Raw genomic sequence first — 13,081 nt, 5'->3', positions numbered from 1 at the left:
TGAATACAGACTATCAAGGCAACACGATAGATAATTTGGCGTGGGTAGGGAACCAAGTGGCAAGGATGCTGCAGGGACAGGTGGAGATGGGTGGGTAGGAGACGAGAGCGAAAATAGTGATCGCGCGTGTGACGATGAAAAATAAGCGACTCCACTGCTAGTAGAAGAAAATAACCAACGGTTCGATCCGGACGGCCAGGCTTGATGGACGGGAAAAACCTCCGGACAGTCAGGATTGATGGATCGGAAAAAAGTTGAAAAAAGTCTACTCCTATTCCTACTAGGTTCCAAGGAAGGCATGGTGTATGGTTGATGCAGACTCCCCTAGAAAGCAATGGGATATTGCTAACCTAGGCAGGGCAGGCCGTTAACATCACCACTCAGAGCCATAAAAACTACCAGCACCAACCCGATCAACCGCGACAGCTTGCCTAGAGAAGACTAGTCCCCTGACTAGTATTCAACCAATCACCCACCGAAAGGAGTGGAAACAGGAACAAGCGGCCGAAAATATAACCCGGTCAGCCAGTAAGCAGGGGCGAAGCTTAATGTACACATAATGTGCATATGTAAAAGAACCTTATCTGCAGTAAAATTAAGATGCTAATCACCGAGTTTTTGGGTTTTCCCGGTGCATGTGCACTCGGCATGGCTTCGCCCCTGCCAGTAAGGACGTGTTCTCTATTGGCAGGGAAAAAATGAATGGAAAAAAAATGGACCGGTCTGTATAGTAAAATGTCATGTTATGTCTGATGCCAAAGTTGGGTTGTATGCTTGATTAGAAATGCTTAACAGTTTAAGCGCCAGCTTAACAATGTGCATACAAGATACAACCTACACGGTAATACTAACAGTTTAGCAATGTGCTGGGCTTAGGAGGAATACCAAACGTGCGAGACATCGTCACTGTGAAAGGTCACCAGCTCACCCTATCTTTCACGAATCCCGTGGCAGACAGCAGCCATTCCACCACCCTAGCCACTCACAGACACGTCATCTCCTCCCTTCACATGACTGGTCAGACCCCGTGCTTGGTGTTTTGCTTCCAGTATCGGTAATCCAAACCTAATCAAACACGCCGATCCCCATGCCTCCGAGCCTACTCCTCCGGCTCCGAACCTCCAAATTGCAGTTCGACCCTTATATTTTTAGATTATCACGAGCAAGCATAAATATTTGTTCCCAACATATTTCTTTTGAAAAACGTTAGTATTACAGGAGCAAATCACCCTCCATCTAAGTAATAATAAGAACATTACAAAGTTGTTTCGGAGACCTCAACTTTGTAGCAAATGTTAAAAGAATAAGGGATAATGTGTCTTCCTTTTGGCACCTCCACGCCGGTGATATTTTTTTTGGATGCGTCTTTTTTCTTAGTGTTGGCAAGTTATTCTATGGACTCGAGCGCTTGCGATTTGGAAGAATGACTTTGTTTCCATACTCGCGATCATCTATAGTTCGAGCTTTGCTGTAGGCCCGGCGGGATCTCACGCTCGGATCGAGCTCGGCTCGAGATGCTATCGTACTCGAGCTTGGAGTGGCAGGCTCGCTCGAGCTCGGCTCGGTGACAGCCCCTCCCCCTCAGGCTCATCTCTGTTTCTTCCCCCCTTTCGGCCTTTCTCTTCCCTCTGCCTCTCTCCTCCCTTGGTCTTCCTTTCCGGGCGGCGACGCCTGGGCGAGCGGCGGCGCCATTCGTCACGTCTCCGCCCGGCCCTTTGCCGGCGACGAGCATCCGCCAGGTATGCCCGCCCCTTCTTTTCCCTTCCGCTGTGCGAAACGGAGCACCCCCAAACCCTAACAAAGCTATTTGTACTCGGATCTGACCCAGTTACCATATATTACCTACTAACTCGAATTTTTTGCAAAAACTGTCGGGTGTACACCCATGTCCTATGCTGGATCCAACAATGCAGAATGGCGCAGAGCAACTGGGAAGCGGATAAGATGTGAGCGATTTTGAAGTGTATTCCCGTTGGTTTATGCGGCTTTTTCCCGTTCGATTGTGATTGATCGATTCTCGTGCTTGTCGTGCAGGCTTGACGTGTATATCTATGACTATTTGCTGAAGAGGAACCTGCAGACGACGGCGAAGGCCTTCATGGCAGAGGGGAAGGTTGCTGCTGATCCAGTCGGTAATCATCATCTCCTCCGCTTCTGTTACTTTGCCCTTTCGCATTTGTGCTGGTTTACGTTTTGATTGCGACAGGAGCTTAGTTATCGGTGGGGTGTGAATTCGAATTTTGAAGTAGGCCATGTGATACTCTTCTAGATTGGTTTTCAGCCAAAGAGGGTTATATAGTGTCAAAGTTGAAGGGGGCTGGATAGTTTTGAGGGCTATTTGGTCAGAAAGTTCTAAAGTAATATGGTGGTTTCAAAGCTGAATGGGAGTTGGTGAAGACTGAGATGGGTGCATAACATCGGAAGAAACCACTTGATTTTATTTCCCTATCTAGGCACATAATGGTTGTAGTTTAGCTATTGTTATTGAGAGGATTTGCGGCGTGCTATGATATTTTTGCATGGTCATGGACATGGATTTGATGGAGTCGGGAATTGACACATCCTGTGATGTAACTAACTTTTTGTTATGTTCTCAACAGTGCTCTAGTCGAAATTTAATAAGTTCAGAATTCTAAATGCAGTAGTTCATTTTATTTCTGCTACTCTTTTTTCCTTTTTTTTTTTTTGCCTCGGAGCATATTGATTTAGATAACAGCTCACATTTGTACTTGTGAAGTGCATGAGGTTATTGTATGGATGGATCGCAGATGCATGCAAAATAGAAGCTGCATGAGTAGCATTCATATATTTAATATTACGCATCTGTATAGTCCCTACTCGCCAATAAGCTATTAGTGATGATTTGCTAAATGCTGCTGCTATTTCATCCAATGCCATCCAATCTAATTATCTCAAACATGCTATGTTTTGCTCAAGTGTTCTTCCTGAAGGTTCAAATAGTTCAATAATTACTTTGTTGCTTGTTCTTGAGTGGATGAAACCTTACATGGTAAGAGGCAGTACAGAGAGATTCAAGAGAATGTAATATGAATATACCCAAATAACTGTCTTTGAAGTTTGGATAGGAGAGCCTGCAAATGAGCAATCCATGTGCCTGAACGATGAGCTAGGCTATCAGTTACTACTGCTACTCTTTCTATTACCTATTTTTTATGCTCTCGTGCCCTTTGTTGGGTTTCATCTCCAGTTTACCTATCTTGCTTTGGGTCTAAAAGACTTTGTAGCCTACTCGAAGTATCATTATGTCATACTTGACTTGTGAAGTGCAATGCAGCAATTGATGCTCCTGGAGGGTTTCTCTTTGAGTGGTGGTCTGTCTTTTGGGATATATTCATAGCAAGGACGAATGAAAAGCATTCTGAAGTTGCAGCGGCATACCTAGAGGTAGCTTGGGATTGCTTAAATTACAATGCATCTGTTGTTGTTTTTTATCTCACTGGTTGTAAATCTTTGTTGGATATATAGGCACAACAAATAAAAGCAAGAGAGCACCAGCAGCAGATGCAGATGCAGCAATTGCAACTTATGCAGCAAAGACATGCTCAACTTCAGCGTACTAATGCAAGCCATCCTTCACTTAATGGTCCAATAAATGCTTTAAACTCTGATGGCATTTTGGGGCCATCAACAGCTAGTGTTTTAGCTGCCAAGATGTATGAAGAGCGCTTGAAGCACCCACATTCAATGGATTCTGAGGGATCACAGCTTCTTGATGCTAGTAGAATGGCTCTTCTGAAGTCAGCTGCAACAAACCATGCAGGGTGATCCACCGACTCCTATTTTTCTCTTATGCACTTCTACAAAAGGAAAAAAAAGGATAAGCTAAAACTGATATGTTTGCGGTACTCACACAACTTACCATGTTGTGGAATTAGGCAATTAGTTCCGGGGACTCCTGGAAATGTGTCTACAACTCTGCAGCAAATCCAGGCTCGGAATCAGCAAACAATTGTGGGTTATTGGTTACACCTTGTTTATTCAGTTTACAAGTACTTTCAGTAGTTCACTAAATTTATGCGCTGATAACTTGGGTGTTCTTTCTAACAGGATATTAAGAGCGAAGGTAACATGGGAGTACCTCAGAGATCTTTGCCCATGGATCCATCATCCTTATATGGACAGGGAATAATTCAGCCTAAACCTGGATTGAGTGGTGCAGGTGAGCCCTTTCCCCTGTTTGTTGCAAGTTCCACACTCTGATATACAGGGACCTTATTTAGAACACCTGGCCTTTATCGCTGCAGTCACAAATGATGGAATAAGTGACGTGTTGGACATCAACATGGTCCCCCAAATGTAGCTTTGAGCACTAGTTTCTGTCCCCCAAATCAGCAATCCACATGCCTGCTGAACCATGCCCCTCTTGCTATCTTACTATCATTGATATATCGTTTTTTTCTTTTTACCTTTTCTTTATCCTTTCTTCTGGCTTTTGTTGTGTTTCATCTCTAGCCTACCCCAACTTCCATGGGAGTTGGGACTAAAAGTTTTTGCTGTTGTGTTATCTACTTTCAACAGCTTAGATTGTGACATACCATTATAATGTTGTAACATATGTATATTTTGGCAAGTAAGTGGTAAATAACTACAATGTTTTTTCTTTTGTTTGATTGGGGACTCTCTTGTGTATATAATTTTTGAGGTTTTTTTAGGGGGGTCTTGTGTATATAATGTGAAGCATTCATTTCAAGATTATCATACATTTCTGAGATACCTTCTGTTTTCAACAGGACTGAACCAAGGTGTGAGTGGTTTACCATTGAAGGGCTGGCCATTAACTGTAAGATCTGCAGCCGCAGCAACAAAAAAACCTTATACACCCATGTCTCTATTCGGAATCTGACCACCTGTGAATATCCATGCAACCATCTTACAGGGAATTGATCAATTGCGGCCGAATCTAGGTGCTCAAATGCAGAAGCCATTTCTTTCAACACAGTCACAGTTCCAACTTATGTCACCACAGCAGCAGCAGCAATACTTAGCACAGGCCCAAGCACAAGGGAACCTTGGCAACTCAACTAATTATGGGGATATTGATCCCCGTAGACTTACAGCGCTGACCAGGAGTGGGTTGAATGGTAAAGATGGACAACCTGCTGGAACTGATGTGTGTATTAGTTCCCCTATGCAATCCAGTTCACCCAAAGTCAGACCAGACCAGGAGTATCTCATGAAGGTCGGATTGCTTTAGATGTGTGCTTTCATTGAGTTTGTCTTTTAAATCTGTATATTTTCTGGCTCTAGTTTGTCAGGATCTCAATATATCTGAAAAAGTATCCACATGCAGCAGACATCTTCACAGCAACCACAGGAACAGCAGCAGCAGCCGCAGCAGCAGAACCAACAGCAGCAGCAGCAGCAGAGCCAGCACCAACAAATGCAGCAGGTACTGACAGTATGCCCAACCTATGTATTTCATGTTCTATTCTTGGTTGTTAACTCACATGTGGTCTTTTCCCCTCGAGCATCTACTGCAGCACTTCTATCAACAAATTTAAACTTATTGTGAAACACTTAGATATAGAGTGCCAATGGAATTAAGACATTTATCTGAGAATGCCTTAAAAGAACACCAGATGGTGCGGTGATGTGCATTTTACCATTCTTCTCAAAATGGGGGTGGTTCCATGAGTGTACTATGGTCTTATTCGGAAATTCCATGGTTCTTATTCTAACAACTCCGCAACCTTCATAGCAAAAAAAAAAAAAATTAAGGGAACAATAAAACATAAGTAGAAGAATAGGAGCGTTTGTTCTGATTTCTGAAGACTCCAGATTGGTCGATCCTAATTTAAGGCACCATGCTAGCATGATATGACCAGGGTCCATGTAGTTATGGGCCTGATTGGTGCAATTATCCTTCTGTGCCATTTGCTCCATAAAGCAATCACATAATGCATGACAGCCTGCCTAGCTTGAAATTTGTCCCAGCCCCCACCAATTAGTAACAAAGAATTTGTTTCTTTAATGAGTGCATATATACTCTATAATCCCTGGAAAAGTATTTCACTTTTGTGATGACTAATACTGAGCACTCAGATATTTTTCAGTTTATTTGTTTCAATTGCGTGAGTTATTGCAATTTGGTTCTTATTATGAAACGATATGCTTGCCATTTATCTTATATGCTCCATATTCTGTAATTATTTGTTATTTCCAGAACAATAGAAAAAGAAAGCAGCCTGCATCATCAGGACCAGCAAATAGTACTGGTACAGGAAACACTGTGGGTCCTTCAACCAATTCTCCACCATCTACACCATCCACACATACGCCTGGGGATGGACTTGGAATGGCTGGTAATATGCGCCACGTTCCGAAGAATTTAATGATGTATGGTGCGGATGGAACTGGACTTGCATCCTCTTCAAATCAAATGGTTAGAGCCTTTACTCTTAATTTAAAGTATACCCTCAGATGTAAACAATCTTTATATGATATGGATTGGTAACCTGATTGCTCTATGTGGCAGGATGATCTTGAGCAGTTTGGTGACGTGGGCTCTTTGGATGATAATGTTGAATCCTTCTTATCCAACGATGATGGAGATGCCAGGGATATTTTTGCTGCACTCAAAAGAAGTCCTGCAGAGCCTAACCCAACCACTTCGAAAGGTAATATTTGTAACGTTCTTGATTGGTTTTGCAAACATCAAATGACATGCTTTTCTGTTTCTAGGTTTTACTTTCAGTGAAGTTAATTGTTGGCGCACAAGCAACAGCAAAGTTGTTTGCTGCCACTTCTCTTCAGATGGCAAGATTTTGGCTAGCGCTGGACATGAAAAGAAGGTAAAACTCTCATGCAATTATGATTTTGGTTCCATTAGAAGTTGCACTTTTTTTGGAACCTCTAATGTTCTGAGACTGGTACTTTTTTTTTGTAGGCTGTACTTTGGAACATGGAAAATTTCCAGACACAGTATACATCAGAAGAGCATGGTCTTATTATTACTGATGTCCGTTTCAGGCCAAACTCTAATCATCTGGCGACATCATCTTTCGATAGAACTATTAAACTATGGAATGCTGCAGATGTAAGTTACTTGTCCTTGATAGGGTTTATGGATATTGTGCTGTACTACTATTATTCCTCCTATAGCAACGCTACAATTATGCTTTTGCTCTTTGTACACAAGTACAGTCGTAGACTTTGTTTGAGTATTAGTGGATGCTGTAATGTGATCACAACTAATCCATATTGTCCCATGGCACAAAAGGTAACAAGGTGCAACCATGTCATGTATGAATTGGCATATAAATATTTTTTTCTTTTTGTGTTTTGATCTTCCAAATTATGTTCTACTATGAACATCCTAATTCAATGCACCAATATAATGGGTAAAATATGCCATCTGTGTGACTTGCGTTGCCTTGAATCTTAAGTATTTGTTTGCACTTGCATGTGGTACAGTATAGCTTATGCTAAAATGTTTTGCAGCCTGGATTCTCTCTGCATACGTTCACCGGGCATAGCTTCCAGGTCACATCATTAGATTTCCATCCAAAGAAAACAGATCTTCTGTGCTCTTGTGATGGCAATGGTGAAATCCGATACTGGAATGTGACCCAGCTTACGTGTATGCGTGCCATAAAGGTTGTCGATATTCCTTCCACCCTTTGAAGTTTCCCGAATGAGTGTTTGAAAAAAAACGAATCTATGAATTTAGTAACTTACAGTTTTATCCGACTGTCTTGTACAGGGTGGTACTGCCCAAGTTCGGTTTCAACCTAATGCTGGACAATATTTAGCCGCGGCTGCTGAAAACATGGTTTCCATATTTGATATTGAGACGCATGGGAAAAAATACACTCTGCAGGTTCTCTTTCCTTTGTTCGAAAAGTTCCCTTGCTACATTTTACTTCACTAGAACCCTGCACATGCACATCTCAAATTCCAACTTCATTAAGATATAATTTTTTTCTCTGTTTTGGAGTAGTGAAGCTCCTCTCTTTTTTCTATGATGTGAAACTGAAGTACTTGATTTGTAATCTCAGGGTCATAACACCGATGTGCAGTCAGTGTGCTGGGACAACAGCGGGGAATATCTTGCCTCTGTCAGTCAGGACCTAGTTAAGGTTTGGTCAATATCATCAGGAGAGTGCATTCATGAGCTTAGCTCCAATGGAAACAAGTTCCATTCCTGTGTGTTCCACCCGAGCTATACCAATCTCTTGGTTATTGGAGGCTACCAGGTAATTGTGACTTTATTGAACCTAGCCATCACTACAAAGCAGCCTTTTTGAGGAAGCGTACGTCGTTGTGTGTTTCTACTGCTAAACTTGTGTCTCCTAGTTGTGGTAGTATTTTACCTCGTCTCTGTTGACAAGAATATGTAGTCCAATACACTTGACGCTGGATGTTTATTCCTAATCCCCATGATCACAAATGCGTAAGATGTTTTAGAGTGGGGCACAGGAACTAAGGAGTTGAGGTGTATGGACCATCCTGACCTCAATTAATCCTATCTAAAGTGCGCTTGGCAAACAAGGCACGGAAAAGAAGTTAGTCAATGATAGAATTGATGAAGGATAAAACTGGAACAAATGAGGTGAAATTACCTAGAAATCTTAGATTGAAGTACATTTATCAAATTGTAAATAAGTTTAAACAACATATTCAGATGTTTAATTGCCAAGCAATCTTAGAATGGCATACACTTGTCAAGTAGTGAAGGCGTTGAAATGACATATTCAGTGGGAGTATTAACAACGAGATGCAATTGAAATCTTGTTAGTGCACTGTATATTGTCCAGTTTTGTTAGCAGTACCACTTTTCCCTTCTCAAGGGTCAAGGGGCATAGTCTGCAATGTACTCATGTCACATGGCTCTTTAGCATGTTTTTTTGGAAGTTTTCTCACTGAAATTCTTATCATGCAGTCTCTGGAGGTATGGAACATGGTGAAGAACCAGAGCCTGACAGTACAAGCTCATGAAGGTCTAATTGCTGCGCTGGCACAGTCACCAGTCACCGGGATGGTAGCTTCTGCAAGCCATGACCACTCTGTCAAGGTGTGGAAATAACAAAGCAACAAAAATAATGAATCTAGGTAGCTTTATTCTTAACCCGGTAATTGATTTGTCGGATCGAGGCATAAGATGCTGGTGAGCTTGGTGGCGTGGGCTGTTGTGTTGTACTCAGGCAAATAAGAGTGGGTAGTAGTAGTAGCAGCGGCAGCTGGTTGCCTGTCACGGTTGAGCTGTTTAAGTACTTAGTGCAGCGAGTTTGTGGATGTGTTGTATTTATCCTGATAGGTCGTTTGTGTAGCTCAGAAACAAAAAAAAGAAGAATAGAACTTTGGCTGAAAGGTGGCCTCCTGTTCTATTTTTATTTATGCTGTATCATATGTAACTCTTATATGTTTCAATTGGAACTCGCTGCATTTGGCCCTTGATGGTTGGTTGGGAATTTGCGCGGCTTGTTCCTGTTGTGTGTTTGGTCTACTTGAATGACACGCTGAGTTAACCCTACTGCTGCAATGCGTGCCCGCATAATGCCATATCTTGCCGGAATCACAACCATTAGGACGATATCAAATTTAATAAGCGGATTGCAAATTTAATGCGCGATAAGGGGGAAATCTGCTGCCATGCTGTATGACGCAGACACGCAATTTAGAACTTGCCTCAGCGGTCAAAATGAAGGAATTAGTTATTCTGTGTTTTCGCTTAGTATTTATTCGTTCAGGCTGCTAAAATCGCGGTGATTAATGCAAAACATCTCAGACTTTTACATCGGATATGACAGACACCTCAAAAATGACAGGCAGGTTTGTAATGCTAGCAACAAGGCCCCTACAAAGCGGGTTACCACCTGGGAAGTGGGAAGGGAAGCAGCAATGGCCGCGCCGTCGTTGTTTGCTCTGGTAATGGTGGCGCTTCTGGTTTCCTCCTGTGGAGCAACCGCAAGAGGTGCCATGTCAGGCGAGATGGTGATGCATGAGCATGACGACCCCGCGTGCGAGGTGATGGTGCCCTGCAACGTCCTGGACTGCACGCAGCACCGCATCAACGTCGGGCTGCGGCAGAAGGGCTTCTGCACTGCCAAGCCCGACCTCCAGTTCTACTGCTGCTGCCCCGTCGTGTCCGCCTGAAAACCTCTTGTTCTACTCTACGCAGAGATGAGATGACCTGCGTGTGTCCTTGGCCCACGAGGCGTGTAGCACTAGAAAATCAATGGACACGATCTTAGGTTTTTTTCAAAGAAAAAGAAAAGGAGCAGTGCAGGCATGGTCTGTTTCCGGTGGATGAGATGAATAACTAACCTGTATCTTTGCTGCTTATCTTACTCGTCGAGTACCGTACCAAAATCTCGCAGATCCTATTCGATCTACACGGACCTACCAGCCAATAATGGGTGAGAAATGAAATGCACATTTATACTAGTATAAAACGCAGAGTTCACCAGCGTAGCAAGCACGGAGAAACCAGATTGTTCAGAGGAGAAGCGGTGCAAGGAAGGAAGGAGATGGCAGCGGCAGTCCTTGGGAAAGGGCCGCCTCTCCTCTTGGCCCTCGCAGCCGTCATGCTAGCGCTCGCCGTTGCCTCCTCCTGCTCCGGGTCCAGGCGCGAGCGGGATCCTGATACAGCCAGAGGGCGACCCCAAGTGCGAGGTGATGGTCTTGCCATAGATGGATGATGATGGTGATGATCCGCGTGTAACTGTAACCTGGAGAGACTGGATGCGAACATGCAAAGTGCCAATAAAATTTCCTCTATTGGAGTCGTATTTTATTTTCCTTTTTTAGTGGAATTCGAGTCGTGCTTGGAGTCGAATTTTTTTTAAAAAAAGGTTAAAAAAAATTTTAAATTCGAAAAAGGGGTGCCGATTTGGAAAATTTCTAAAAATGGGTACTTTCCGCCCATCCAACGGGCGGGAGGCGTGGGGCCGGAGGTTCCCGCCCATCCAACGGGCGGGAGGGGCCTGTTCGCAAATAAGAAAAAAATTTATTCGCGAAGAGGGACCTCCCGCCCAACCAACGGGCGGGAGGTCCCTTTTCGCGAATAAGAAACTTTTCTTATTCGCGAACAGGCCCCTCCCGCGGCGGCAAAGGCATCCCGCCCGCCCAACGGGCGGGATGTGCTCTTTTTCTTATTTTTGGTCGAATTTATATTTTATAAACTATTTAAAATTCATATTTTTTTCAAATACAAGAATTATTTGCCATACTCTTTTGTATACATATAAATTTTTTTAAAAAAATCAATAACAATATTACTCTGCTTCTCATTACTCATGCAAATCGATCTGATCCACTGCACGGAGGTCGAAGCTGCATCTCAGATCACGTTGTTTGACCGTGGAGTACGTGTACCGGAGGCACAGTACAAAGAGAGCTTTCGTCGGATTCATGGTAACTTGACGCGAGCGTTACGTGCACTGGCGTGTTGCAGCAGAGATGACGAGGGGGTCTCCAGTTCATCTCATGCGTCCGCCCACGTATACACAGCTGGCCCATCGACCTCTGCAGCATCGCACGCAGCGTCCAGCGGTACTGCCGCATGTTCGAGCTGTAAGTCCTTTATAATTATCATTTCGATCAACTTTGATTTACATGACTAATTTCGTATAATTTACACAACTTTGATTTACACGAGAGTATGGTGAATAAAAATTTTGTATTTGAAAAAATATGAATTTTAAATAGTTTATAAAATATAAATTCGAATAAAAAATAAGAAAAGGGCACATCCCGCCCGTTGGGCGGGCGGGATGCCTTTGCCGCCGCGGGAGGGGCCTGTTCGCGAATAAGAAAAGTTTCTTATTCGCGAAAAGGGACCTCCCGCCCGTTGGTTGGGCGGGAGGTCCCTCTTCGCGAATAAATTTTTTTTCTTATTTGCGAACAGGCCCCTCCCGCCCGTTGGATGGGCGGGAACCTCCGGCCCCACGCCTCCCGCCCGTTGGATGGGCGGGAAGTACCCATTTTTAGAAATTTTCCAAATCGGCCCCCCTTTTTTCGAATTTAAAATTTTTTTTAACCCTTTTTTAAAAAAAATTCGCTTGGAGTCCGTGTTCCTGCGCCGGCCAATGCGCGCAAATGGGCCTGGCGCGGTCTTGTCAGGCCGGACGCGGCTTTTTCTTCTATTGGATCACGCGCAAGGGCCAGGTGGGCCAGCTTGATATGCTCGGGCCGGGCCAGCTTGGTAGGTGCGTATAGTCAGCCCCCTCTCCAACAACCTTCCGCTCGTTCATTTGCAACGTCGACATGACTACATGCAGAGGTTCCGGTTCAGGATGTTATTTTGCCTAGATGCAGGCCGAGTGCAGAAACTAGCAAGGTCTACCGGATCCCGTGTCAGGATCCGAAGATTGGCTGGCAACTTGATGCCCTGCTTGCTACGGACCCCTAGTACTGGTACGTACCCTCGTATCGGTATCGCCTTGGCATCGTAGCAAAATCCATCCTCGTCCCGTCAGTACTTGGTTGTAAATGAAATGAAAGCGCATCCGATCCTGATCCGGGTGGCCTGCTCTGCCGACTGCCGTAGCGCCACTAGCTAGCATTGCCGGTGCCGCCGCTGCACACAGATTTCATTTCAGGCGCACGCGGTTTCGGTTCCAAAAGGCGGTAGGTAGCCTAGGTGAAAGACTTTTTACTGCAACGTCGGCCAGGCGCCAGCATTGCTCGATCTCCCTGTTTTTGTGTCGTCTCATCCTCGAGGGGGAATGTACGGGTCTGTTTGGATCCGGTGGCTAAGAACCCGTTTCGATCCGAGCGATTAATAGTTCATTCACTATAGCATAATATTGCCAAACCATGAGCTAATTAAGTTTAATAGATTCGTCTCGCAAATTAGTCTTCATTTATACAATTAATTTTATAATTAACATATATTTAATACTTATAATTGGTGTCCGATGTACATAGCCCCGTAATACAGTGCATTTCAATGCTCCTCCTCGTGTTGGCTGACTTCACGCGTGTATAATACACTACCTAGAGGCGGCGGCTAGACACGTGGCCGCCGGCCGGATCACACAAGCAAGCAGAATTCGTATGTAGTGATTTCGGATGGCTAAAATTTAATCACGTCACGTTTAAAAAAATCTTACTATTT

At 43.9% G+C, this 13,081-nt stretch overlaps 1 protein-coding gene across 2 annotated transcripts; it reads left to right on the top strand.

Moving 5' to 3' along the window:
* Nucleotides 1-1,571: 1,571 nt before the first annotated feature.
* LOC112890028 (transcriptional corepressor LEUNIG_HOMOLOG) lies at nucleotides 1,572-9,417 on the top strand. 2 transcript variants are annotated; one of them, XM_025956857.1, is made up of 18 exons: nucleotides 1,572-1,739; nucleotides 1,914-1,946; nucleotides 2,035-2,132; nucleotides 3,296-3,405; nucleotides 3,487-3,782; nucleotides 3,897-3,972; nucleotides 4,069-4,180; nucleotides 4,752-4,801; nucleotides 4,898-5,200; nucleotides 5,312-5,410; nucleotides 6,185-6,403; nucleotides 6,497-6,638; nucleotides 6,703-6,812; nucleotides 6,908-7,057; nucleotides 7,462-7,617; nucleotides 7,724-7,840; nucleotides 8,019-8,216; nucleotides 8,903-9,417. In XM_025956857.1, exons 2-18 carry the CDS (start codon nucleotides 1,915-1,917, stop codon nucleotides 9,044-9,046), a joined length of 2,412 nt encoding a protein of 803 aa, XP_025812642.1. In that variant the 5' UTR covers nucleotides 1,572-1,739; nucleotide 1,914; the 3' UTR covers nucleotides 9,047-9,417. The 2 variants fall into 2 exon arrangements, with proteins under 2 accessions (XP_025812642.1, XP_025812649.1); XM_025956864.1 differs by having other exon boundaries at nucleotides 1,573-1,739; nucleotides 5,315-5,410.
* The last annotated feature ends 3,664 nt before the right edge of the window (nucleotides 9,418-13,081 follow it).

The sequence above is a fragment of the Panicum hallii genome, chromosome 1 (assembly GCF_002211085.1).
Source record: "Panicum hallii strain FIL2 chromosome 1, PHallii_v3.1, whole genome shotgun sequence".
NCBI lineage: Eukaryota > Viridiplantae > Streptophyta > Magnoliopsida > Poales > Poaceae > Panicum > Panicum hallii.
The sequence above is the reverse complement of the archived record's forward strand: the minus strand, read 5'-3'. Positions and strand labels throughout refer to the sequence as shown.